This window comes from Alnus glutinosa, chromosome 7, assembly GCF_958979055.1.
Source record: "Alnus glutinosa chromosome 7, dhAlnGlut1.1, whole genome shotgun sequence".
Taxonomy (NCBI): domain Eukaryota; kingdom Viridiplantae; phylum Streptophyta; class Magnoliopsida; order Fagales; family Betulaceae; genus Alnus; species Alnus glutinosa.
The window spans coordinates 7005980-7032421 of NC_084892.1; the positions used below are offsets into that span (position 1 = coordinate 7005980).

Genomic DNA, 26442 nt, shown 5'->3' on the forward strand with positions numbered 1-26442 from the left:
CATGAACGAGTTTGGCAGAAATGTAGACACTTCAAATTTGAGGCTGCATGGGCGCGCAATAAGGAGCAGGGGGCGTTAATCAAACAAGTGTGGAGGGCTAAAAATAACTCTGAAGACCATTGACAGACTTTCCATAGCAACCTCTCTGGTAGTTGGAGAATTCTAAAAAAGTGGGTGCGGAAGCAAAAAGCTACTGTGGAGAAGGGGATCCGGGAGAAGATGCAGGTGCTTCATGATATTCAGATGGCTGATAATGAAGATTTTCAAGAAGAGGAACGTTTGATAAAGGACGAGTTGCATCTCCTGTTAGAACAAGAGAACTTGAAGTGGAGACAGAGGGCGAAAGAATCATGGCTTCAATTTGGTGACCATAACACCAAATATTTCCACGCCTGTGCTTCACAGAAAAAGCAGAGGTCACAACTCCAACATATTAAGGATTCAGCTGGCAGATGGTGCTCCACGAAGGAGGAAATAGAAGCAGCTTTTGTGTCTTACTTCTCAAAAAATTTTAGGGCTGGTACTGAAATGGAGATGGATAATTGTTTGAGTGTAGTGGACCAGAAAGTTTCTGGGGGGATGAATCAACAGCTCCTTGCTGAATTTACTGTGGAGGAAATTGAGGCTGCTATGCACCAAATGCCCCCGATGAAAGCTCCAGGGCCTGATGGCTTATCTGCATGTTTTTATCAAGCAAATTGGGGAACAATCAGCACAGAGGTATGCAATGCTGTTCTTCATTTTCTTAATACTAGGGAGATGGATAATCAACTAAATAAAACCCATATTGCTCTTATTCCAAAGGTGTCTAAACCTGAATGTGTTTCTGAATTTCGGCCTATTAGTTTGTGCAATGTGGGATACAAGCTTATTTCAAAAGTTCTGGCCAATAGGCTCAAAGTAGTTCTGCCATCTATTATTTCTTCCTCACAGAGTGCATTCATACCCAGTAGGCTGATTTCGGACAATATTATTGTGGCTTTTGAAACCCTGCATACTATGCAATCCCGGTTGTGGAGCAAAGTAGGCTACATGAGAATTAAGCTTGACATGAGCAAAGCCTACGACCGTGTGGAATAGAAGTTTTTGGAGGCGCTTATGCTCCGTATGGGGTTTCATAAGAAGTGGGTGTTCTTGATTATGCAGTGTGTGACCTCGGTTCAATATTCAATAATTATTAATGGAAGTCCAGTGGGGGATATTCGGCTTTCAAGGGGGATTCGCCAAGGGGACCTCATATCCCCATAGCTTTTCATCATCTGTGCGGAAGCTCTTAGTGCTCTAATTTCAAGAGCAGAACAACGAGGTGCGATCTTAGGGGTGCCATCTTTTCCAAGAGGTCCTAAAATTAGCCATTTATTCTTTGCGGACGATAGTATCCTGTTTTGCAAATCAAATGCTGTGGAGTGGCATAGGCTGATGAAGATATTGGGTATATATGAAAATGCATCCGGACAGAAACTCAATGTAAACAAAACCTCTGTTTTCTTCAGTCGTAACACGAGCATGGAGAGGAGGCAGGAAATCCTCAGGTATTCAGGTTTAGCAGAAACATATCGCATTGATGCTTATCTTGGTTTACCTACATTTGTTGGTAGATCACGGATGCAGGCTTTCCAGCAGATAAAAGATAGGGTACTAAATCGTTTATAGAATTGGAAGGTAAACTTCTTGTCCCAAGCTGGTAAAGAAGTTTTATTGAAGGCAGTGGTGCAAGCAATCCCTACTTACTCAATGGGGGTCTTTCAAATACCTATATCCTTATGCAAGGAGATCAATGCACTGATGCAGAGCTTTTGATGGAGTCATATGAATAAAACTTCGAAAATTCATTGGATGAGTTGGGAGAGGATGGGAGTGGCTAAAGCAGTAGGAGGACTTGGGTTTCGGGACTTGGTTATGTTTAACAAAGCTCTTCTTGCCAAGCAAGGGTGGAGAATTCTTCAAAACCCTGATTCACTTTTTGCTAGGCTCCTTAAAGCAAAATATTTTCCAAACTCTACCTTTATGGAGGTACCCATTGGAGCTCGGGTTTCGTTTGTTTGGCGAAGCATCTGTAATGCAAGAGAGCTGCTTTCACAAGGGCTACTTTGGAGAGTTGGTGATGGGCATTCAATTAAAATCTGGGGGGATAGGTGGCTGCCTACGCCAATTACTCATTCAGTTCAATCTCCCACAAATCTGCTTGGGCAAACTGCTATGGTTTTTGATTTGATAGACCAGGTCCAAGGCTGCTGGAAAAGGGAACTCCTCACAGAAGTGTTCCTGCCTGAAGAGGCTCAAGTTATTTCCAACATTCCGCTGAGTCCATGCCTTCCCCAGGACCGACAAATTTGGAAAGCAACTAAGAATGGAGTTTTTACAGTGATGAGTGCGTATCATTTAGGTAAGGAGTTATCCACTCTTGCTTGTGGCCAGAGCTCATAATCAAATAAAGGAAATGGAGTGTGGAAGTTCATATGGTCGCTGCGGGTACCAAATCAGGTTAAAATTTTCACTTGGCTTGCGTGCCATAATATTCTACCGACTCGCTACAATCTGGCAAAGCGCAAAGTCGTTGACAATAGCTTTTGTCCCTGTTGTAAGAGGGAACCTGAGACCACTCTTCATGTTCTATGGAGCTGTCCGGCAGCTCAGGACGTTTGAGGGGGGGGGGGGGGAGAAAATCAAGTGTTCCAAAAGTGCAGAAGTGAGTTTGCCAGTTTTGAGGCATTGCTGGAAGAGTTTATTCACTGTTTTGATAGGATACTGTGGAGTTGATGGTGGTTTTGGCATGCCAGATTTAGTTACGCAGAAACTTATATGTGTTTGAGGGTGAATTTCGACATCCAAGTGTAGTTTTTGATGGGGCTGTAGGGGCTATAGAGGAATACAGAAGATGTTTGCAACTGGATAGGGATCTGCTAATTAATGAGCAGCAGGTTACCGAGGCTATGGAAAAGAAGTGGATTCCTTCCATGGATGGAAAAATCAAGGTAAACCGAGATGCTGCTGTAAATGTGAAGGGTAAATGCATTGGCTTGGGCATAGTAGCAAGAGACTATAGGGGGAGGTTTTTGGGTGCTAGATGCATCAGGAAACCATTCTTGGTTGAACCAAAGATAGCGGAGGCTATGGCTGCCCTTTGGGCGGTTCTTTTTTTGTAAAGAAGTGGGCTTCTTTGAAGTTTTGTTTGAAGGAGACTCTGCGCAAGTAGTGGAAGAGATTCTCTCCAATCCCCTTTTTTTGTCTTCGAGTGGCCATCTCATTGAAAGTATAGTCCAAGAGCTAAATGATTTCCGGTTTGCAAGCTTTGTTCACGTTACTAGAGACTGCAACACTGTCGCACATAGGGGTGTGCAAAACCCGCAGCACCCGCCCCACCCCGCCCCGCAGAAGACCCGATTTTCGAAATTTTTTGCAGGTTAGAATCCTAATTTGAGAAATTTATGCGGAGCGGGGCGGGTTGCGGGTTTAGACTTTTAAAAAACGCGGGTCCCCGCCCCACCCCGCCCCACCCCGCACAAAGGAGAAAAAAAAAAAAAAAAAAAAAAAAAAAAAGGAAAGAAAGAAAACCTAATCGTCTATTCATTCACTCATTCCTTTTGTTTTAAATTGTTTTGGTTCACTTTTATATTTTTGCATGTTTACTAACCAATTGACTGTTATATTTTTTCATGTTTAGTTGTTTATTAACTAGTGGACTCATTTCATTGTGTGAGAAATACAATTTTTATGGTTCAATTTTATGGGATGTTAAAGTGTACACATTTTTATTGTATTGTTATTTGAAATAATTGTTTCATTACTTCTGGAAAAGACAAGAAAATTGATGACATGGAATAGTGAAATATTATAGCTTTTTATTCTTGTCATTTTTCATTATGCTTTGTTGATGGGAGAAAATAAAAATCATGTTTCTTAGAATTTTATCTTATAATTAATAGAGCTTTTAGTTTAAAAGGCTAATCCATGGAAAATGTTCTTGAATGGAAATATGAATTTAATTTTTTATTTAAAAAACTAGTATTTTTTTTGAATTTTTTATTTTTTACAAAATAAAATCAAAATTACGTAAATGCCACTCAAAATACCCGCCCCGCCCCGCAATCCCCGCAATCCCCGCCCCGCACAAACCCACCCCGCAGTGAACCGCACCGCACGGTTCCTCTTTATAAAGTGTGGTTTGCGGGTTGGAAATTTCCAACCCGCAAAGGTGCGGGGCGGGGCCAAAAAATGCCGAAACCCGCCCCACCCCGCCCCATGCCCACCCCTAGTCGCACATACTTTGGCAAAGGAAGCTCTAGAACATTATGAAGACATGTGCTGGTTAGAGGAGACATCGGACTGTATAGGTCATTTTATTCGTAGGGAATGTATTGATCCCTAGATTCCATTCACTGGAATCAATTGTTTTTGTTATGATTGCTATTGTTTTATCAATAATATGCAGAGATTATTCCGTTCAAAAAAAAAAAATTAAATAAAAAAATTGAAAATAATAAAAACTATAAAAATAAAAGTTTTAAAAAATTAAAAAAAGAAAAAAAGAAAAGGAGGAGCCACCCCATGGCCCAAGGGTGGCTGACAACCTCATTGGCAAAAATGGGGGTAGCCCTCATTGGCCCAAAGGGGTGCTTGAGCCAATCCTTCATATTTCTTTGTTTTTTTTTTTTTTAATTTTTTCTTGACCTTTAAATTTATTATTTTTGAATTAAATATATGACACATGACAATAGTATTATAAGAGTATTTCAACAACAGAGGTCTTTTTAGCACTTTTTGGCAATTTGGAGGGTCATATTAATACACTTGGTAGTTCAAGAGACTACTTTAAAAACAACCGATAGTTTAGAAAAATCTTTTTATAATTAACCCTAAAAAAAATAAAATTAATCATTAGATTAATATTTGAATAATAAATCAGTTACTCATACAGAATCCCTTTGAGTAACACATATATTGTTATCTATTGACCCCTCAAAATCATAACCAAAAGGTCCAAAACCCTTATCTACATACTGTACATGACATTCAAATGGATCCTCATCAGATCCACCAACAAACTTCTGTGGATACCGTAATGTCGTGTACCTGCAACACAGCCAAACAGTTTCTCCTACTGAAAAAACCGTTAAATGGGTCCCGCGTTGGCCGTTGGTCTTCCCTGACTCTCTCTCTACACAGACCTTCAAACAAATTCCGCCAACGTCCAATAATTCCTGATCTTAATTTCCCTCTCAAGCCCTAACCCTAATTCACTAACCACATTCTCTCGTCCCAGCCAACCCTCATTAATTTCCAAAATTTTATGTTGAAATCCAAGCTTCGGATCCTTTATAATGAGAGTATATGCGTATGATTGATCTGAAAAAAGGTTCACATCACAGTGTTGTATGTCCGAATCTGTGTGTTCGAGAGGCAATTGAGGATGTCGAACTTGTACGGAGATTACAACCAGAAGATCGACTACGTGTTCAAGGTGGTGCTGATCGGAGACTCGGCGGTGGGGAAGACTCAGCTGCTGGCTCGATTTGCCAGGAACGAGTTCAGCGTGGATTCGAAGGCTACAATTGGGGTCGAGTTCCAGACGAAGACGCTTGTCATCGACAATAAGACCGTCAAGGCTCAGATATGGGACACTGCCGGCCAAGAGAGGTATGCCGCCATGGCCTTATTGATTAAATGTGGCCTGGATTGGTTTTTAGAATTGGTAGTAGTTAGAGAAACAAGTTGTAGAAATAGCTTTTCTGGTAATAAAAATATAATAAGATCCAATTTTATTCTTTGTTTGTATGATGATAATGGGATTGTTTAATTGATCGTCATAGACAAATTTTACTGAAATAGCGGGGTACTAAATGATAGTGAGGTGAAAATAATAGTGTGAGCTAGATCCTGTGCGGGAGTGGATCTAATCATGTGAAATCATGTGGTCATGATCTTTGTGGTAATGTCGCAGGTTCTGGACTGTTTTGCTGAGATATTGTGTCTTAAAAGTAGCTTCAGACAGTGAGATATGGTTACATTGTCCACGGGCTTCATTTTAGCAATTGTAATTTGGTAAATTTATATTTTTGTTAAGATAAATTTTGTTTTTGCGTATCTGGAGTTTCTAAATTCTGTACACAACTGTGACAATTTTTTTGGAACTGCTTCCATTGGACCAAAAAAAACAAAAAACTTGTTTACAGGATCAATGTGTCATATATCCTAGGCTTTTCTTTTATCTTTTTCAGTCCATCATTGTTTGATATATGTTTTTCCCTGACCATATCAGCATTTTAGTTAAAGTATATTTACACTTTTCACTTCTTGCATGCTCAAGCATGTTAACTCCTAAGCAATCAAGACTTTTAGCTTAAACTTCAGTTTGCTTGTTTGATCTAATAACATGTAATATCTCTTGGGTTCCCAGAGTTTGTCCGCACAAATTTAGTTACGTCCTCTTATAATTTCGTCTCCATTGTGTAATTATTATAAGATATATCATTAATTACTCATTTGGAAGTTAGCTATTCAACTAATGGTGCTTAATTCCCTAGGCACTTCCTGAAGAGTAATGCTAGGGATTAGACCATCTTTTTATCCTTTCAAATTATTGTGGCTCTTAAAATCATCATTGGAATTGGGATTAAGTATTATTAGATTTTGATCCTATAGTGATTTTAAAAGCCACATTAACTTTGACATGATAAAAATATGGTCCTAACATTACTCTTTCCTGAAACCCAGCTGATGTGAATTCTGCTGGGCAGCTGACTAGGCATGTAGATGAAGCTGTCTCATCTCTTGTGATCCAATTAATGTGGATACACACCTTACACAGCATTTTTAGATGCTAAAATTTATTCCTTTTCTTTTTCAAATGTCTAGACTATCTGGCGTTTGAATGATTGTGTCTAACTTGAAAATAAGGATGAACTTGTTTTGAGAAGCGTAGTCAGGCTCAACTTTTGCATCTTTTGTGCTCTTTTGTTTGTGGGTTTTGCTTGAGCTTATGCCCAGTTAGCCATTAACTTCTTTTAATTATGATCTAAGCCAGAGACAACATAGGCCACTTCATTGCAAGCTCTTACATTGTTTCTGTATAAGAAAATATAGGATTCTGAAGCTTTTTATTTACTCAAAGTTCATGGTCTTTTGATCAAGTCATATCCTTGTGATCCAATGGGAAAATGAAAGAAAGCTAGTTTTTCATACCATTGGGCAACTGACTAGGCATGCAGATGAAGCTGTTTTTTTCATCTCTTGTGATCCAATGTGGAATGCTTAAGATTTCATTCTAATTGATACACACCTTATACAGCATTTTTAGATGCTAAAATTTACTTTTCCTTTTCAAATGTCTAGACTATCCGGCATATGAATGATTATGTCTAACTTGAAAATTGAAAGCAAGCAACTTTGCCGGAGAAGCACTTCTCTTTTTTCTGTTCTGTTGATAATAAGGATGAACTTGTTTGGAGAAGTGTAAATCAAGCACTGGATAGTAAATCAGTATATAAACTTATAGCTGGTATCTTTCTTGTTGTTAGTTGTGCAAGCTTTTTATTAAATGAAATCTTTGGCCACATATTTTTGCTCTTCTGTTTGTGGGTGTTAACCATAAACTTCTTTAGTTTTGATCTAAGCCAGAGACAACATAGGACACTTCATTGCAAGCTCTTACATTGTTTCTGTACAAGAAGATATAGGATTCTGAAGCTTTTATTTACTCAAAGTTCATGGTCTTTTGATCAAGTAATATCCTTTTTTTCTTTGTTTAGGTACAGGGCAGTCACAAGTGCATACTACCGAGGTGCAGTTGGGGCAATGTTAGTATTTGACATGACCAAGCGTCAATCATTTGACCACATGGCAAGATGGTTGGAAGAACTGAGGGGGCATGCTGATAAGAATATTGTTATTATGCTCATAGGCAACAAGTGTGACTTGGGATGTCTTCGAGCAGTGCCAACTGAAGATGCCCAGGAGTTTGCTCAAAGAGAGAACCTATTCTTTATGGAGACATCAGCTCTTGAGGCCACCAACGTCGAAACTGCATTTTTTACTATTCTAACAGAGATATACCGGATTTTGAGTAAGAAGACGCTTGCTGCCAATGAAGAGCTAGATTCTACGGGGAATTCGGGGCTTCTAAAGGGAACCAAGATCAATGTTCCTGGCCAAGAACAGGAACCCAGCAGGAAAGGCTGCTGCTTTTCCTCCTAAATTTAGCTTAAACTCCTATTGCCATTTATTTAGTTGTTTGTTTATTTATTGTTCTAAATGTGTTCTTTTAGGCCCCATTCCTTTCAACAAAAGCACACATTTTGTAGGAGGAGGATATTCATATTGTTGGGCGAGTGCATCAGTTAAACTGATGTCCAATATGTATGTTATATATTCAAGTGTTTGTTGGTTTTGAGATGTTCTTCGTCTGTGTGGAAAGGGAAGCTGCTTCCTTTGTTGAGAGTATAGGTTTGTTAATACAAAAGATTCATTTCTTCGGAAATTTAATCCAAGGTTCCCTTGTTACATTTGCCGTGTACGGCCTTCTCAGTCAAGTTCCTGGCTCCTGCGCACAAGCACGATGGCCAATGTGTTCCTTTGAAGTCCGTTTGGGTTTGTGGTTTTAAAAAGTGCGATTTTAAATAACGATTTTAAAATGTGCGATTTAAAAAAAATGATTTTTAAAAATACAGTTAAGTGTTTGACAAAATCGTACTTTAGCCTTTATAATCGCAAATTAGCCTTTAAAATTCTGCGTTTTAAAAAAAACGCCATCTTATTTGCGATTTGAAAAAGCAGATTTCTTGCGTTTTCAAATCGCAATTTTTAAAAAATGCAGTTTCCAAACGATTTATGTTCTGCGATTTGGTTTAAAATCGCACTTATTGTTTACAAAATTGCAATCCCAAACACACCCTAAAACCCTAAACGATACCGTTTTCCACTTAAAAAAATTTGCAAATTTTTTTAATAAATTTAAAAATTATAAAAATAATAATAATTAAAAACCAAAAATATTAAAACAAAAAAAAAAAATTAAGGGGTGGCCGGCCACCCCCTTGGGCAACACCGGCCACCCCATTATTGGCCAAGGGGGTGGCCGGACCACCCCCTTGGCCGATCTGGGGTGGCCGGACCACCCCAAAGGCCTTGGTGGTGGCTCGGCCACCCCCAGATTGGCTGTATGGGGTGGTCGAAACCACCCCAGGCCCTTGGAGGTGGTCTGGCCACCCCTAAAAGGCCTAGAAACAAAAAAAAAAAGGGTAATTACCTTTTCCCTCCATCAACTACCAACCATTGTCAACATGCCCCCATGAACTGACACCTTGACCAAAAGAGAGCATCCAACTACCATCGTTACCCACTTTGCCCCCATCCGTCAGAAGATTCCGTTAACTTGGATGGAATATTCCATTTTTGGGCATTAATTTATGTTTAAAGACCAAAATGCCCTCTACAATAATTAATAAAAAAATATTAAAATTAATATATTTTTTTGTTTTAAAAAAAAAAAACAAAAACAAAAATTATTCTAAGGGTGGCGCCCTTTTTCAGTTTTTTTTTTTTTAAATATTAATTTTAATATTTTTTTATTAATTACTGTAGAGGGCATTTTGGTCTTTGTGTGAATTAGACTGACGGATGGGGGCAAAGTGGGTAACAATGGTAGTTGGATGCTCTCTTTTGGTCAAGATGTCAGTTCATGGAGGCATATTGACAATGGCTGGTAGTTGATGGGGGGAAAAGGTAATTACCCAAAAAAAAAAAAAAAGTTCGGGTTTTGTGGATGGTCGAAATCACCCACAGGCCCTTGGGGATGGTCCAACCACCCCTAAAAAGCCTAGAAACGAAAAACAAAACAAAAAAAGTTTGGGTCCAAGCCACCCCCATATTTGCCGTATGAGGTGGTCGAAACCACCCCCAGGCCCTTGGGGGTGGTCCGACCACCCTCTTGGCCAATAATGGGGTGGCCGACGTTGCCCAAGGGGATGGCCGACACCCATTAAGTTTTTTTTTTTTATTTTTTTTTATTTTTTTTTATTTTTTTTATTTTTTAATATTTTTGGTTTTTAATTATTATTATTTTTATAATTTTTAAATTTATTAAAAATTTTGCAAATTTTTTTTAAGTGGAAAACGGTATCGTTTTTCACTACAGCACCATGCAGTAGTTTAAAACTACCGCATGGAAGCCGGATTCTCTTAAGACAAAACATAAAACTTATTCCAAAGCGCTTTTTATGGCTTCAAAAAAGCCCAAAATTGCATTTTAGGAAAAGCTTGAAATCGACGCTTTTCCTAAAATGCAGACACAATTTTGGTTTAATGAAATTTATCATTCAACAAAAATACCCATGCCAAAACAAAGCCTTTAACTATTTCCTTTCTTAACTTAGTGGTTATGTTAAATCATTTGGTGTCAGGGAAATGCTATTTCATATTTTGTAGTATATCTCAATTCATCTTTTGGTCAAATTAATCATTAGATTTATGGTTTGTTTGAATTTACGATTTCAAAAAGTATAATTTAAAATAACAATTTTAAAATATGCATTTTAAAAAAAATGATTTTTAAAAAAGCAGTTAAGCGTTTGACAAAATCGCATTTAGCATTTAAAATCGCAAATTGGCCGTTAGAATTTTGCATTTTCAAAAAAACACTATCTTATTTGTGATTTGAAAATGCATATTTTTTGTGTTTTTAAATCGTAAATTTAAAAAATTCGGTTCCTAAACGATTTTTTGTTCTGCGATTTGATTTAAAATCGCACTTATTGTTTACGAAATCACAATTTCAAACACACCCTTATATGACCAATTAAAAAAAAAATGAATTAAGATGTATCACATAATATGAAATAACATTTGTCTTGATATTATTATGTGTGTGACAAAAATGTAAAATGATAAAATCTGGTCAAAATTATTTAATTCCCATTTCAGGGGCAATGCTGCCATTTCGATTCACAAACGACTTTCTATCCCGCTCTTGGGGCAAATTCGAAATTTGAAGCAGCCAAAGATGATCGGACACGTGTCTCAAAATTTTCACCCATCATCAACTGGTTTTCTATAATACCGCCCATTTATCGTTTCGAAAAATTTGCCAATTTCGACTCTCTCAATCGCAGAACCTCTTGCTCCTCTTCCTCTTTTTATACCTTCAAGAAGAGACCCAAACCCCTCAGAAACCCTAGCAAAGCAATCTCAAGGTGAATGCATTATCTTTCTCAGATCGATTCGTTCCCGAAACCACGAACTTGGGCCGCCGCTTGAATCTCGTTTTCATTTTCTTGCGAAAATCTCATTTTCCTGGGATTTGCGCGTCTCTACTTTTCTTTCTTTGCTCGTTTTCATCTAATTCGTACTTTGTTTGTGTTTTTGGTGTTTCAGTTTAAGTGGGAAAATATGCCGGAATCCAGGGACAGGCTGCCAAGGCCGGTCGACTACGCTGTCGTGTTCGCTCAGCGAAGAGCGGCCGGTACCGGATTTATTCTGGAGGACCAGGAGACGGGTCCGAACTTGTTCGAAACCCCGATCAGGCGGGTGACGACTGCTACGACGCCGGCAACACGTGGACAAACGGCTTTGGGTACGACACGAGGTGGTGGGCTCGGAAGAGGTGGATTCGGAACTCCAAGAAGTATGCGTAGACGTGTTCTGTACGGGTCTCCGGCTACGGATCAGGCGAACACTCCTACTACTTCGAGGGGATCGGGTCGGGGCAGACTTAGGGGCAGTGTATTACCTTCTTGGTACCCGAGAGTCCCTCTTCAAGAAATTACTTGGGTTGTGCGGGACCCGCGGGTAATAATTTACATTTTCTTAAGCCTTCTGATTCTCTGCTATTTGTTTTTTTTGGTTCGATCTTGATTGAGTTATTTGGTTAAATCAGAGACTTCGTAGATTTTCATGGTTTAATCGTTGTTTTTGTGGAATTCGAGGCTTCTTGCTTTTGATCGATTAGGTAGGGATTTTAGATGGATTTTTATGATGAATCTTGCGTAGTTGAGATAATGAGTAAGGGCATTTAATGTACCTTTTTTCAACAAATTTTAATTTTTTTTATGTTTTGGGTGCTATGGATTTTGAGGAATAGGAGTTAAGTTCAGCTGCATACTTGCATTCAGTTCTATAATTGCCTGTTATTAAATTGTTACTCTAATTTATTGTTTCCGATTTTGATTGTGATGAAGTTTTGAGCTACTATTTTGAGAAATTAGTGGAGTAAAATTTAGTTGAATTTAGTTCTTGAATCAGTAGTAATGTTAATTTCATTGTTTGGTACAAAACAACTTCTGTTTTCTTTTATGGATAATTGTGGGATTTTGCATTCCTTATTCTACTTATTTCTCTCTCTCTCTCTCTCTCTCTCTCTCTCACACACACACACACACACACACACACACATTTATTTGTTATTGATGTGGTTGTGACAAATCCGATTTCAATGCTTCTGCTTTTGATGATTGGTAGCTCTCTTCGACTTTGTTATTCTTGAAAACGAATGTTTGGTATTTTAAGGTTCTGTCTGATTGATATAATCTTGTTCTTTTTGTTTCTTATTTAATTGTTTATTTTCATACGTTAATGATTCATTTTTTTTCCCGGAAGTTGTAATTCTTATGTTTTTGCTGTTTGATTTTACCTTTATTCATTGTTTTGGTCTTTGGATTTTGTTTTTGTTTTTTAATCCACTGGTACTATAGATTGATTTCAATATTTTGAGCACTATTAGTTTTGGTTTCTGAAAGCTACTCTTTCTAGTTGTTTCTTGCTGGTAATATTAAGGGATCTAAAGATAACACGCTTTATTTTTCCGTTTTTTTGGTTTTTTTTTTTTTTGAAACACATAGTGGGAAACGAGACATTTATGTGGTTTTAATTTACCATTTATGTAAGAGTTGTCCTTTCAAGACGACGGAGATGCAATTGAAGGGAGAACTTCTAATCATATAAATTTAATGGTTGATTTGAAAAAAAAATGTAGAAAGATAAAAATAGCATTACTCTTCCCAATAAAACCCAACCTGCTCACATCTAATGAATGTTTTTCATTTGTGTCCGTGTTACATTTTAATGTAACAATCTATTTTATACAATCTAGATGGTTATATTGTGATACTTGGGGATTGAACTGGTGGATTATTTCTCCATCAAGGTCATTCTTTGCGTATACTTGAGTTTGTCCTTCAATCATAATTTATGTTCATGCCAATTCATGTTAATATTGTTCACCTGTATTTGCTTATGTATATTTCCCTGAGAAATTAGGTTAGGAAATGTCAACTTTTTTTTTTTTTTTTTTTTTTTTTTTTTTTTTTTTTTTTTTTTTTCTGTCAACAGTGTTAATCAAACTCAAGACCCCTCCCTGCTCTTTACCACTATAACAGGATTGGCAAAGTTTTTGGCTATTTATCTCATCCTTTATCTATGACTTGCGGGTGCATTTATTAAGTAATTTTGTTCTTGCCACTCCTTTTTCCTTTGATCAAAGGATGTGGGTGATATATTTGTCTTCTCTAAACCAAATTTGAGAGCCACCCAATACGCTTGATCATTGTGTTTGATTTTCCTTATCTCTTTCAGATGCTTCACTTGGGCATCTAAATCAAATGGGTACTATGAAACCTTCGCTACTGCCTGTAGGACAATACCAAGGAAACTTCACTAATCTCAACTTTTTGAAGAAACAAGCATGATCTTAATTGGGATTCATTTCCTTTTTGATATTGCATTTTTTGCATTTGGTAGTTCTTTGGAGGTGTTTACTTGGTTACTAATAAACTTGATTCTGGATATATCTATTCTTAGGCAATTGAAAGGAGAAGAGCTCGGTTGGGAAATGTCGAAGGCCAACAATTTGAGAGTCCCGTTCCTGAGGGCCAAAGGATTCTTGATCCTTCTGTACTAGTGTCAGGTGCTCAACTCGAGCACGATCTCTCTTTGATCTCTCCAAGGTCAGCCGTCGGTAAAGTTCCAAAGATTCTGCTTGGAATCACTAATCAGAATGCGGGGGAATCAGAGCTTCTCACACCGCAGAAGAGACTCTTGAACTCAATCGACGTAGTTGAGAAAGAGGTGATGGAGGAATTGCAGAAACTGGAGAAAACCCCTAGTGCTAAGAAGGTGGAGAGGGAAAAAAGAGTTCGTACTTTGATGTCTATGCGTTGATTCTGTTCAACTTCACATTAATCAGAGCCAAAGACAAACAAGAGCACCTAGAATCGAAGGACAGAAGAAGGGACAAGAAATCTCTGCGGTGAGACAAATCATGATCATCACTTGATGATATTAGGGACTCTTGAAGTAGATTTAGATATATCTCATATTTTCTCTACTAGTTTGCATTTAACACATCTGGGCTATAGGCAGTTTTCTCTATCGTTTGGATTTGATGTACATAATGACCTTTCTTCAGAAGGCCTCTGCTAATGTACCATTACTTTTTGAGCAGTATAAGGAAGCATCAGGTTTATCGGAGGGAGTTCTGTTTCATAATTTGTTCTACTTTTCTATTGCGTTTATTTAGGAGAAATTATCACTTCAGTTTTATGTTTAGGAGAAATATCTAAAAGCGATTTTCAGGATCTTGGATGCCCATCTCCATAGCAAAGCGATTTATGGGGCAATTAAGGTTCCGAAGAGACATTAGGGCTTTCAAAAAGAGTAAATAACTGTATGAATGAATGAATGAATGGCAACAAGTTAGAAGAAAAGAAATCAGAATTTTCTCCAATGCGGGCCAAGTGGGCCAACCACAAGGCCCAAAGATCCTGGGCTCGGAGCAAGTAAAAGTCATGTTTTGGGTGGGGGTGGAACCTTCTTTCCCTGTAGTACGACATGTATATATTAAATATTTGAGTAATGTTAGAAATTATATAGATAGAAATTTCATACAAAACGGTTTATAGGAAATCTTTTACAACTCACTTATAAAATTGACATGTGTCTTTTGGCATGTGGGAAACACATGTTGTTTTAATAGAATGTACTTTTTACATGCTTTTTTAATAGCATTAATAAAACACATGCTTCTCATATGCTTAAAGGACACATGTCAATTTTATATGTGGGTTGTAAGAAATTTCTTACAAACCGGTTTGTAAGAAATTTCTATCCTTAAAAAAAATGTAGTTTTTAGTATTATTCTGTTGTTTTTTTTTTGCTTGAATAATGTTATCATACTACTATCCCACTATGTTGATGTGACATTGTCAATTCATCTTTGATTTTTTTTTTTTTTTTTTTTTTTAACTAGGTTTAATTCAAGGGTAGATTGACAATGCTATATTAGAATAATGGGATAATGGTGAGATAGAGTGTAGTATATATTATTGTTTTTTTATCATATAGTAAAGAGTAATGCTACGTACTGGACTGTTATAAGACTACCAAATGATTTTCTTTCTCTTATATATATGCGGACATAGGCATAATTCAAAGCACAAATTAAAATTGGTGGTCCAAATTTTCTTTGTTTGTTTCTATTTCAACATATATATACATAGAATCAGGGCTTACGAATCAATCTAATACAATGATATCTAATGGTGTATGTATATCATGAGGGTGACCCCGGCTTCAATAATGCACGAGGACCACATTACGTGAGAATAAGAAGAGACATGTCTATAAATTCGTACAAATCTTGAGGAGGACTCCACCATATTCGGCCGAGATTTGATGTATAAATTATCCATGCATGGCATGGACTCATATAAATGAAATCTAATGGTCTATATCATGGCCTCCATGGACCACATGCACCACATAAGAACAGACGTATACATGCATTATGTAAATCTAAGTCCGTACGTTAGATAAAAATATGCCATTGATGCAGCTTGGAAACATATATTATAACAGACGTGATTGTGATTAATCCTATCCCCTTTACGATTGAGAAGATACATCGATCAAATAAGTAATTTCAGGTGGTCGATCATGGATGTTCAGTTATTGACCTGGTTGATCATGATATCCTCGATCTGAACCAAGATGGAAAGAAATGAAGTCATGCATGATGTTTATTTGAATTAAAAAAATATATTTTAATAATTAATTAATTTATGACTGATCCTATTAAAAGAAATAATGAAATATTTATCATATGTAAAAAATCATATATCAAAACATCAAATTCGATTTCATGCTCCGTTTGTTTCGACGTAAAATGGTTTTCATCTTAAAATGGTTTCGATGAAATCATTTTAAAAAAAAATAATTTTCTCGAAAATAATTTTTTGGTGTTTGATTCGCACGAAAAAATTACGAAAGATGAAAATGCAATTATCGCCGGAATCCGGTAAATTCGGTCGCCGTTGCCGGATTCCAGCCGGACTCCTCCGGATCCAGTTAGATTCGGCAGGATCCTGGCCATTTGGCAAGATTCGACCGACTTCTGACCATGGCCGGATTTCGGCCAGTTTCAGTAGGAATCTGGTCTACCGGCGACGGTGGCCGGATGTCGCTGGATTCCGGCCCCGGCAATATTTCGGTCGCCGAATGTTGCCGAATTCCGGTGCCGCCTGAATTTCGACGACCGACCATTGCTGAATTCTGGCAATCGGATATTAAATGTGCGTGCAAGGACGAAGAGTTCAATTTCGGAAATTGATTTACGGTTTTTTAAACTGTAAATCGTTTTCTAAAAATTAAAGAAGGTATTACGGTCAAACCGAAAATGATTTTCGTTGACCATTATTTTCGTCCCTACCAAACACCGTAAAATGCCGAAATCATTTTACACCGAAACAAATAAAGCATAAGAGACTTTATTTACTTAATTCTAAACTTTTGTCGCTTTTGCAATCTTTTCTCTAAAGTTAAAAAATTCTCAATTTTTTACATTCTCATCTGTCCCGGTAGGATATGGGGTTAAATTAGACCGTCAAAGGGTAAAATGACTTTTATACCCTTGTAAACTTTATAAAACTAGAAAATTCCCTTAAATTACAATTAATTCTTTTGAAGAGAAAAAAATACAAATGTATTTTGTTAATTTTCACGTCATCCATTTAGGATTAACAAAAAATCATAATGGAGGTATGAGATTGCAAAAAATTGAAAATTAGATATACTAAATTGAGAATTTTCAAACTTTGAAAGATATATTGCAAAAACGATAAACGTTAAAAGAAAAATTAAGTGAAGTTTTCCCTTCAATTTACAATTAGGTACCCCGCCAAGAGGAAAAATAAAATAAAATCCAATTAATCCAATGTCCCCACATAATCCTCCCACCAAAGAAATTAAACAAGATGCACGAATTTAAAAACGTCAGAAAACAAAAGGGAAAAAACGAAGAACAGTTGAAAATGTGTTTTAGGAAAATGTTACATCAATGAATAATTTTGGTGCTCCTGCAGTACTGGTTATATATACAGCCATGGAGATTACAAGTTCATATCATTCTCCGATCATACAGAGCACAAAACCATGGCGACTACTAGCAGTGACATACTGTACTACTTCCTGTTTTTCACTTGGTCCATCACTGCTCTCCTTGTCCACTCATTCATCAAATCTTGCCTTAAACCACGGCCAGTGATCCAAAGCCCTCCGAGCCCGCCAGCCCTACCCATCATCGGCCACCTCCACCTAATCGGCTCAGTCCTGCCCAAGTCCTTCCAAAACCTTGCCCTCCGCTACGGCCCGCTCATGCAGATCCGCATGGGCGCCTCAACGTGCGTTGTAGTTTCCAACGCTGCTGTTGCCAAAGAAATATTCAAAACCCAAGATCTCAATTTCTCTTCTCGGCCGGAATTCGGCTCCTCCGAGTACTTCATGTACAGGGGTTCCCGGTTTGTCATGGCCCAGTACGGCGACTACTGGCGATTCATGAAGAAGCTCTGCATGACTAGGCTCCTCGCAGTCCCGCAACTCGACCACACCGTTGATATCCGCGAGCAAGAGGTTATGTTCAATTAACCATTTACTTTAAAAATTTAAACCACAACCGCTAAGAGACAGTTATTTTTGTAACCGCTAACCTCTTTTTAATATTGTTATGTTCCAATATTAAGGACTTTTGTGCTTAATAGAAACAAACAACTCCCACTGTCCCACAATAAACAAAGACAAATTTAGACTGATTTGTGGGCTCTTCTCAAAGGAAGAAACCCTCCAAAAATAGGCGTATGCCGCTATTTGCGGCGCGCACACGGTATTCTTTAGTAAAAGGCGAAAAAATAGTTCGCTTTGTGCTCACCGCGCGGCTGCGTGATTTTGCAAGAGTAACTAGCTTCCCTTTTTATATAGGTTGTATTGTGGGGTTTCTATTGCTTCTTTCCAGTGTGGGACTTGTAATGAAAAGAGAGAGCACGTGAGTTGATTCAATTACACGGAATAACTTGAGTGAAGCCCACAAGCCCGAAACCAAGACCAAGCCCAAAAACACGAAAGAGATATATGGCTCATAATCTCATATCATTTTCTTCTTTTTTATATTTTGTTTGGATAATAAGGGTGATTGATTTCAAATAGTTGAAGATGTCCAGGGTTGATACCCAACGAACTCCATATGAAATCACTTTCATTTTCATTGATATATATGAGTAATACTATATATAAGTCTCTTTAATGTTTATATATATATATAAAAGCGGTTAGCAGTTATCAACCAATTTTCTCAAACTCTATAACCGCTTTTGAAAACTGTTATACGGTTATAAGCGGCTAGCGATTTTAAAGCGGCTATAACCGCTCAGTTTGTACATCCCTACTTAACTCTTTGAATTGTCCCCGTTTTTTCAATTACTTTCATAAACTTCAAAATCTCTCAATTTAGTCTATCCATCTTTTAATTTTCTTTTCAATTTCATAAATCTGTTAGGATTTTCCGTTAAATCCTATTAAAATACTCAAAATATTATTTTTTTTAAAGAAAAAAACAATTGTAAGGATTTAAGCGTTGTTATAATTTAATGGAATTTGCAAAAATACTCATGCCTGAATCTTTGAAAATTTATATATATATATATATATATATTTAAAAAGCTCAGGGATATTTTGGAATTTTTGATAGGATTTAACGGAAAATTTGAACGAAGGGTTGAAATTGAAAAAAATTGAAAGATGGATACCTAAATTGATATTTTTAAAGTTTTAGTATTTAATTGCAAAAGTGATAAAAGATCAAGAGTTATAAGTGAAGTTTTTATTTTTATTTTTATTTTATTTATTTTTTAAATATATATATTTTTTTGAAGATTTAAGTGTGAGTATTTTTACAAATTCCGTTAAATTCTGATCAACGCCTAAATCCTTACAATTTTTTTTTTTTTTTTTTCCATAAAAAAAGAAAGAGTATTTTAAAAATTCTGATACCACTTCATTAAGATTTAATAGAAGGGTAATCATATATAAATGTGATAAAGTTAAAGGAGATTAAATGAAGTTTCTCTTCATTTTTATTTTCATACAACTTATCTTAAAAGCTTATACTTATAAAAATTGATAAATATAAAAAATGATAAATTTAATTAATATTTGAACAGGTTGCGAAGCTTGTGGAAAGGATAACGCAGAGTTGGAGGGAAGGAAAGGCATGCGATTTGAGCAGCGAGCTGACGACGTTGACGAACAACACAGTTTGTAGAATGGCAATGAGCACGCGGTGCTCCGGGAGTGAGAATGAGGCTGAAGAGATACATGAGTTGGTTAAAACGTGTTTGGAGCTGGCAGGGAAGTTAAGTGTCGGGGATGTATTGGGTCCTCTTAAGATGTTTGATTTCTCTGGAAATGGGAAAAAGCTTGTGTCGGCGTTGCAGCGGTTTGATCGGTTGGTGGAGAGGATCATGAAGGAACATGAAGCAAAGGTGATCGTAGACGGTGGAGTAGGAGACCAAAAGAATGATCTGATGGATATATTGTTGGAGACATATAGAGACCCAAGTGCTGAAGTTAAGCTATCTAGAAAAGACATCAAGTCCTTCTTGCTTGTGAGTTTTTTTTTTTTTTTTTTTTTCGTACTTTTGTTATTGTTGTTATGGTTATTATAATTACGTACTTTGATTGTTGTTAGTATTACTATAACGACGTACTAATCTCTAATGTATGTGCTTAGGATGTTTTCATGGCGGGCACGGATACGTCATCAGCAGCCATGCAATGGGCCATGGGAGAGTTGATGAACCATCCACAGGCATTCAAGAAGCTTAGGGATGAGATCAATTCGGTGGTGGGGCCGAACAGGCTAGTCAAAGAATCAGACATGCCAAATCTCCCTTATTTACGAGCGGTCATCAAGGAAACCCTGAGACTCCACCCTTCGGCGCCTTTAATCATCAGGGAATGCGCTGAAGATTGCACGGTTAACGGCTCCGTTGTGAAGGCTAAAACCCGGGTGCTTGTTAACGTCTATACCATCATGAGGGACCCGGATTCATGGGCGGATCCCGACGAGTTCGTACCGGAGAGGTTTTTGGAAAGCTCGGAGGAGAGAGTCGGCGAGCATCAGATGGAATTTAAGGGCCAGAATTTTCGTTACCTTCCATTTGGTAGTGGAAGGAGAGGATGCCCTGGTGCATCCCTTGCTATGTTGGTGATGCACCCGGCGATCGGAGCCTTAGTCCAAAGCTTTGACTGGAAAGGGACGGATGGGGAGAAGATTGATTTAAGGCAAGGGTCAGGATTTGCTGCTGAAATGGCAAAACCACTTGTTTGTTTCCCTATTCCAACTTAATCATCCCATCAAAACTACTTGGTGTTTGGATTATATAATGAATTCGTGCAAGCTAGGTCTAATATATAGGGTTTGTGTTTGATTACATCTATTTTAAGCTTAAGTATGTACCTCTTTGTAAGAAATATGTCTTATTTATGCATGGTTGATTGGCATGTTATGACACTTGTATCAAGTTATGATATCTTTTCATATATTTTGTGTACGTGCAGTATATCTTCCTATCGATCTATATATCTTTGTAGCCCCTAGCTAGCCAAGATGCCACGAAGGCAGGAGGGTATTTTTTTTTTTCCCCTTAATTTTGGTAGTCCTAGAGCACTCATCGGAGCTCCTCGATCAATCAACCGTTCTCAATCGGGACTTCACCCAATAGACATAAATTAATTACAAACTGATTTGTACCTAATTCTTACAAACCAATCTAATAAAGTGATATATGTTCTTAAAGTATGTGAAAAATACATGTTTTCTTATTAATACTATTAAAAAAAATGTGAGAAACACTACTATTAAAAAAACACATGCTTCTCACATGCTAAGGGACAATACTTGACAATTTATTAAATTAATTTGTAAGAATTAACTACAAACCTGTTTGTAACTAATTTCTATTCTTAGCGAATCGTTTAAGTTCGTCGTCATATCATAATTGACTCTATAACTAAATTAGTTACAATAGCATCGGTAAGCATATATAATATCTCTAATTAATTAACTATAGTATAAATTAAACATATATATGTATATATATATCAAGTAATTTTCCTTTAACTACATTAATCAACCTAAATCGACCACATTTTAAATATTGTTTCAGTTCTTAACCAAATTGAGAAATTATGCTCAACCAAACACATCTTAATGACACGTACATGGTGCATGTGGTACTTCATTGCACGTGCACTACATCTGGAATTCCACACAGTGAGCTGTTGGGGCAAGCAAGCACTCTTCACGGGGACTGCGCATGTCCCTCAAATCAACTACAGTCATGTTTCGAGAGAAATCTTTTGTTGATTATTGTCACCAAAATAAACCAAAAATAATGTTTCCCAAATTAAACTCATTGAGACAGTTTCCATGCATCTGCATCATAATTTTATTAATGGTGGCAATATTAAAACAATAATATATTACGTACTGTTCCACCCACTATGTTCAACATATAATTTTCCAACCGGTATATTAATTCTACAAACGAAGTTCTTAAACACAATTTTTATTGAGAAGATTCCCGTAATATATAGTGAAGTCGAGCTAGTCTTATCTGATTCGTGTGAAGAATATTGTGCATGAATCCGAGATTTACTTTTTAGGAGTAGAAACACGAAGTGACCATCGATCTCTTTTAAGGAGTTTCCAGTCTAAAAAAAAATAAGAATAAAAAAAAAGATCACACCGGCCTTCACGTTGTCTACGAGCATTTCCGGCTTGTCTTTGCTTTCAACAATATAATTAATGGACCTGATCATACTGTTGTACGTACGTGGTATGATAAAAAACATGCAATAGACAATTTTTGTTTTCTATGCATTTTCGGGATAGATGTTGCTTGATATAAAAAATCTACTGGCTATAACCCAAAAAAAAAAAAGAAAAAAGAAAGAAAAAAGAAAAAGAAAAAAGAAAGAAACGACAGGTACTATTGGAGGGTTAGACCTATGAACTTATTTGGAATTTTTACGTACATACTTATTTATTACTGTATTATTGTAATTGTTACAATCTGTATATATATAAAAATGTATTTTTATAAAGTGTCAGCAGACATGTAATGGATGCGTAAATTATACACCGGAGTCCGCCTCCCCCGGCCTTACCAGTAGCAATTTCCGGCTAAGGTTATATATATATATATGCTTCACGCGCAATTCTAGGGCTTGGAAATCTAGTAAATTTGATATAAATGTAGGGCTAGATATCCACAGGTTACCCGCAACCCGAGGTCTCCTTTGTACTAAATTTTACATATATATATATATATAGGCACTTAATGTATACACGTACTTGATTAAATAAAAAATTAACCAGATCAATGATCGGATACTCTTTCCAATAATCAAGTTTTTCCCGCAACCTAATGTCCCTAGGGAGTCTAGCAAGTCAATAGCTAGCTAGTATTAAAATGAAACTATCCTAAGCGATCAGGTCTAGTGCATACGATTGCCAAGTGCGGTTAATATATATATATATAAGATCTTGCTATGGCAACTCAGGTAGGTGGGAACATCGATCATATGACTTGTTATCTTCTCTCTTTTGAGATGTCTCACATGTATCGTATGAGAATGAGGATGTATTTATATATATAAACACATTCTGATTGAAATAATGCGTTTTAAAATCGTGATAACTATAAATCTATCAGAACTTTGCATTTAAGTTTGTTTTTGTGAGAGTAGTATTAAAATAGGTAACCTCCTGAGAAGTTTAGTTCGGGGAAGCAAAAAACGGATAATGTTGTGTCGTTGACGGTGGGTTGTTACAATTGGTATAAGAGTCGGTCATTGCCTAGCTTGAGATGGGGAGCGTGCATAAGCCCATGAGGATCACCAGCGGGTACTCATAGGGACGCCAAGAATAAGGAGGTCCCATAAGGGTCGCCAGCGGGGACGCTAGGTCCTAAGAAATGGTGATTGTGACGTCTCACATCACTTGAGAATGTAGATGTACTTATATGTATAAACGCATCCTTATAAAAACAATGCGTTTTAAAGCCGTACGTGATGACCATGCCATGAACCTATCAGAATTTCGCAATTAAGCATGCTTCTGCAAGAGTAGTATCAGGATGATGACTTCCTGAGAATTTTGGTTCAGGAGAGTCAAGAACAGACAATATTATGTCATTGGAGATGGATCGTTACACACTCTCTCTCTTTATATGAATAGCTGCTTTTTCTTTCTAAGCAAGATAATCATAATATTAAAAGAAAATAAAATTACAATTGGAGGAAGGGTGGAGCATCTCAACAAACACCTCAAAATAGTTATTGCAGTGCATAAAATTAATAATTTTTACTATATATATATGGTAATATACAAATAGTACTGAAATGACAAAACTAGAACTATTTAATTTCAAAACATTACCACAATTTTTACACATTAAATGCATGCTTTTTCTCCATGCACACGCTATAAATGCTAGTTTGGTAGTTTTTAACTCACTTCTTGCAGACATACACCAGAAGCTAGCTAGAAAGCAATCTTCCATCTGCTGCATCAAATCTCATGGCCCCTAGTTCGTCTAATTTTGTGGATTACTGCTTCTTCTTTTTTATTTGGGCTGTCTCAAATCTCTTGGTGCGTTTCTTGATCAAAACATGCAATAAATCTCGTGCCAAAATTCGGAACCCACCGAGCCCACTCGCTCTACCGATTATTGGCCACCTTCATCTCCTGAGCCCTTCATTACCAAAGTCATTACAAAACTTAGCTCGACGCTATGGTCCGCTCATGCAGATACGTATTGGTGCAACTTCTTTTATTATTGCTTCCAATGCCGCTGTCGCAAGAGAAATGTTGAAAACCCATGACATTGACTTTGCTTCCAGATTTGAATTTGGCCCTTCGAACTACAACATTTACAGCGGAGCTGGTTTTGTTACGGGCCCCAATGGCAGCTATTGGCGGTTCATGAAGAAGCTATGCATGACCAAGCTATTCGCCGGCCCTCAGCTAGACCGTTTCAACCACATTCGAGAGCAAGAGATTGAAAATCTCTTAAAATCCCTGTTGAAGAGCTCCGGAGAAGGAAAGGCGTGCGATTTAGCGGCGGAGTTAACGACCTTGACAAATAATTTACTGTGTAGAATGGCTTTGAGCAAGAGATGTTCGGCCTACGACGCCACGGGAGCCAAGGAGATCAGAAAGTTGGTCGTGGAAATTATGCGGCTTGCGGCAAAAATAGGTGTCAATGACGTGTTTGGTCCTTTGAGGAAGTTTGACCTCTTCGGACATGGGAAAAGGCTCGTGGAGAGTCTTTGGCGGTATGATCGGTTTTTCGAGCAGATCATGAAGGAGTACGAAGACAACATGGGAGACGGCGTGCAAGGGAAAGAAGCGGCAGATCTGATGAGTATTGTGTTGGAGACTTATAAAGACACAAATGCTGAAGTGAAGATAACAAGAAATCAGATCAAGTTTTTCTTCATAGTAAGTACATAATTAGTCAGATACATTATACACTTAACATAGTTTTCTTGATATATATATTGCAGCCTGGTTGAAAAGTTTCTGATTTTGATCTCTTTAGACTATATAATTAAAGTATTCTCTTTTCTTGAAAATCCAGATTAATTTTGAAAAATCCAAACCCAATTAATTAAGAGCGATGCCAATGCAAAAATTCATAACATGCATGGCTTGGGAAACTTAGAGATGAGCTAGCTACCTCGTCAATTTATGTAACAGTATTTTTAATTTAATGGATAGAAATTAAGACTATTGTTCAAAATGAAAAAACTTCAAGGATAAAGTAGATCTCTTTTTCCATTTAATTTAAGGACCGAATATCAAAACTATCCTCCAAAAATATAATTTAACTTGAGAAAGAGTACCAAAAATGTTTATTGGTCAACTTAGTTAATTAATTAGCAGATGATCGATATCATTTTCTTTAAATGTAGTTATTTAGTCATTAAGGCTTTAGGGATAAAATCATGTTGTCCGTATTGAGTAATGTTATTTAGAAGATTGTTATATGACTGAGATGCGATTGAAGTGACGTGATAGTGAAAATCAATTGTTGAATCAACAAAAACTTAAAAAAAAATAAAAAATCAATGATAAATTTTTGACCGTTACTAACCTCTATTGTACGAATATTCTATAAAAATCTACTAAATAGTTTTTCTTTGGATGAATAGTAATTTGCTTGTTGCTAATTATTACCTATATTTTACCAACTAATGTGACAGGAACTACTTATGGCAAGCGTTGATACTTTATCGGCAGGAATACAATGGGCCATGGCCGAGCTAATCAACCATCCCCAGGTATTTAAGAAGCTTAGAGATGAGATTAACATGGCTGTGGGGTCAAGCAGGCTAGTCAAAGAATCGGACGTCCCAAATCTTCCTTACTTGCAAGCGGTTGTGAAGGAATCCCTAAGATTACATTCTCCAGCACCGCTCATCTTCAGAGAAAGCACCAAGGACTGCAAGATCAACGGCTTTGATGTAAAGGCTAAGACTAAAGCGATGATCAATGCGTATGCCATAATGCGGGACCCGGAGTATTGGAATGACCCAGATGCGTTTGTACCGGAGAGATTTTTGGTCAACTCCAATGATCAGATGGAAATCAACGGTCGGGATTTTCGTTACCTTCCATTTGGGGGCGGAAGAAGACGATGCATTGGTGGAACACATGCAATACTGGTGACGCAAGTGACACTTGGAGCGTTGACCCAATGCTTTGACTGGAAAGTCAAAGATGGGGAGAAGATTGATATAAAGGGAGCGTCGGGATTTTCTGGAGCAATGTCACTTCCTCTTGTGTGTTATCCAATTACTCGTTTTGATCCATTTTAGGCAACCATGAAATTCCCTAGAAATGGAGCATACATAATTTGTGCACTACTGGTGAGTTATATATCTAGCTTCCACAAACTCATCATAGTCTTAATTCTAGTGCGCAATTTGCTCATAAAATAAATACTGCTAATAATAAAAGGTGAGTTTGAGTGTGATCCAAGCTCAAAATAGCCTTATGAATTGAAGCTTGTTTTGTATATGTTTGATTGAGCTTGAGCTTGTTCATAACCTAAGCAA

The 26442-nt window shown here is 37.2% G+C and overlaps 4 protein-coding genes and 1 non-coding gene across 5 annotated transcripts; 4 read left to right on the plus strand and 1 right to left on the minus strand.

Moving 5' to 3' along the window:
• Positions 1-5043: 5043 nt before the first annotated feature.
• On the plus strand, positions 5044-8476 carry LOC133873051 (ras-related protein RABA4d). The gene is made up of 2 exons (XM_062310764.1): positions 5044-5637; positions 7749-8476. Exons 1-2 carry the CDS (start codon positions 5411-5413, stop codon positions 8191-8193), a joined length of 672 nt encoding a protein of 223 aa, XP_062166748.1. The 5' UTR covers positions 5044-5410; the 3' UTR covers positions 8194-8476.
• Positions 8477-11079: 2603 nt separating this feature from the next.
• LOC133874070 (protein POLYCHOME-like) lies at positions 11080-14457 on the plus strand. The gene is made up of 3 exons (XM_062311904.1): positions 11080-11186; positions 11368-11781; positions 13789-14457. Exons 2-3 carry the CDS (start codon positions 11383-11385, stop codon positions 14146-14148), a joined length of 759 nt encoding a protein of 252 aa, XP_062167888.1. The 5' UTR covers positions 11080-11186; positions 11368-11382; the 3' UTR covers positions 14149-14457.
• A 2918-nt stretch (positions 14458-17375) lies between these two features.
• Positions 17376-20837, plus strand: LOC133874069 (3,9-dihydroxypterocarpan 6A-monooxygenase-like). The gene is made up of 3 exons (XM_062311902.1): positions 17376-17892; positions 19476-19919; positions 20045-20837. Exons 1-3 carry the CDS (start codon positions 17416-17418, stop codon positions 20660-20662), a joined length of 1539 nt encoding a protein of 512 aa, XP_062167886.1. The 5' UTR covers positions 17376-17415; the 3' UTR covers positions 20663-20837.
• On the minus strand, positions 18079-18196 carry LOC133874402 (U5 spliceosomal RNA). The gene has a single exon (XR_009901266.1). It is a non-coding gene; the product is annotated as a U5 spliceosomal RNA (small nuclear RNA).
• A 3015-nt stretch (positions 20838-23852) lies between the features above and the next one.
• On the plus strand, positions 23853-26339 carry LOC133874271 (cytochrome P450 93A3-like). Its single transcript, XM_062312152.1, has 2 exons — positions 23853-24823; positions 25588-26339. Exons 1-2 carry the CDS (start codon positions 23900-23902, stop codon positions 26200-26202), a joined length of 1539 nt encoding a protein of 512 aa, XP_062168136.1. The 5' UTR covers positions 23853-23899; the 3' UTR covers positions 26203-26339.
• Positions 26340-26442: the final 103 nt, after the last annotated feature.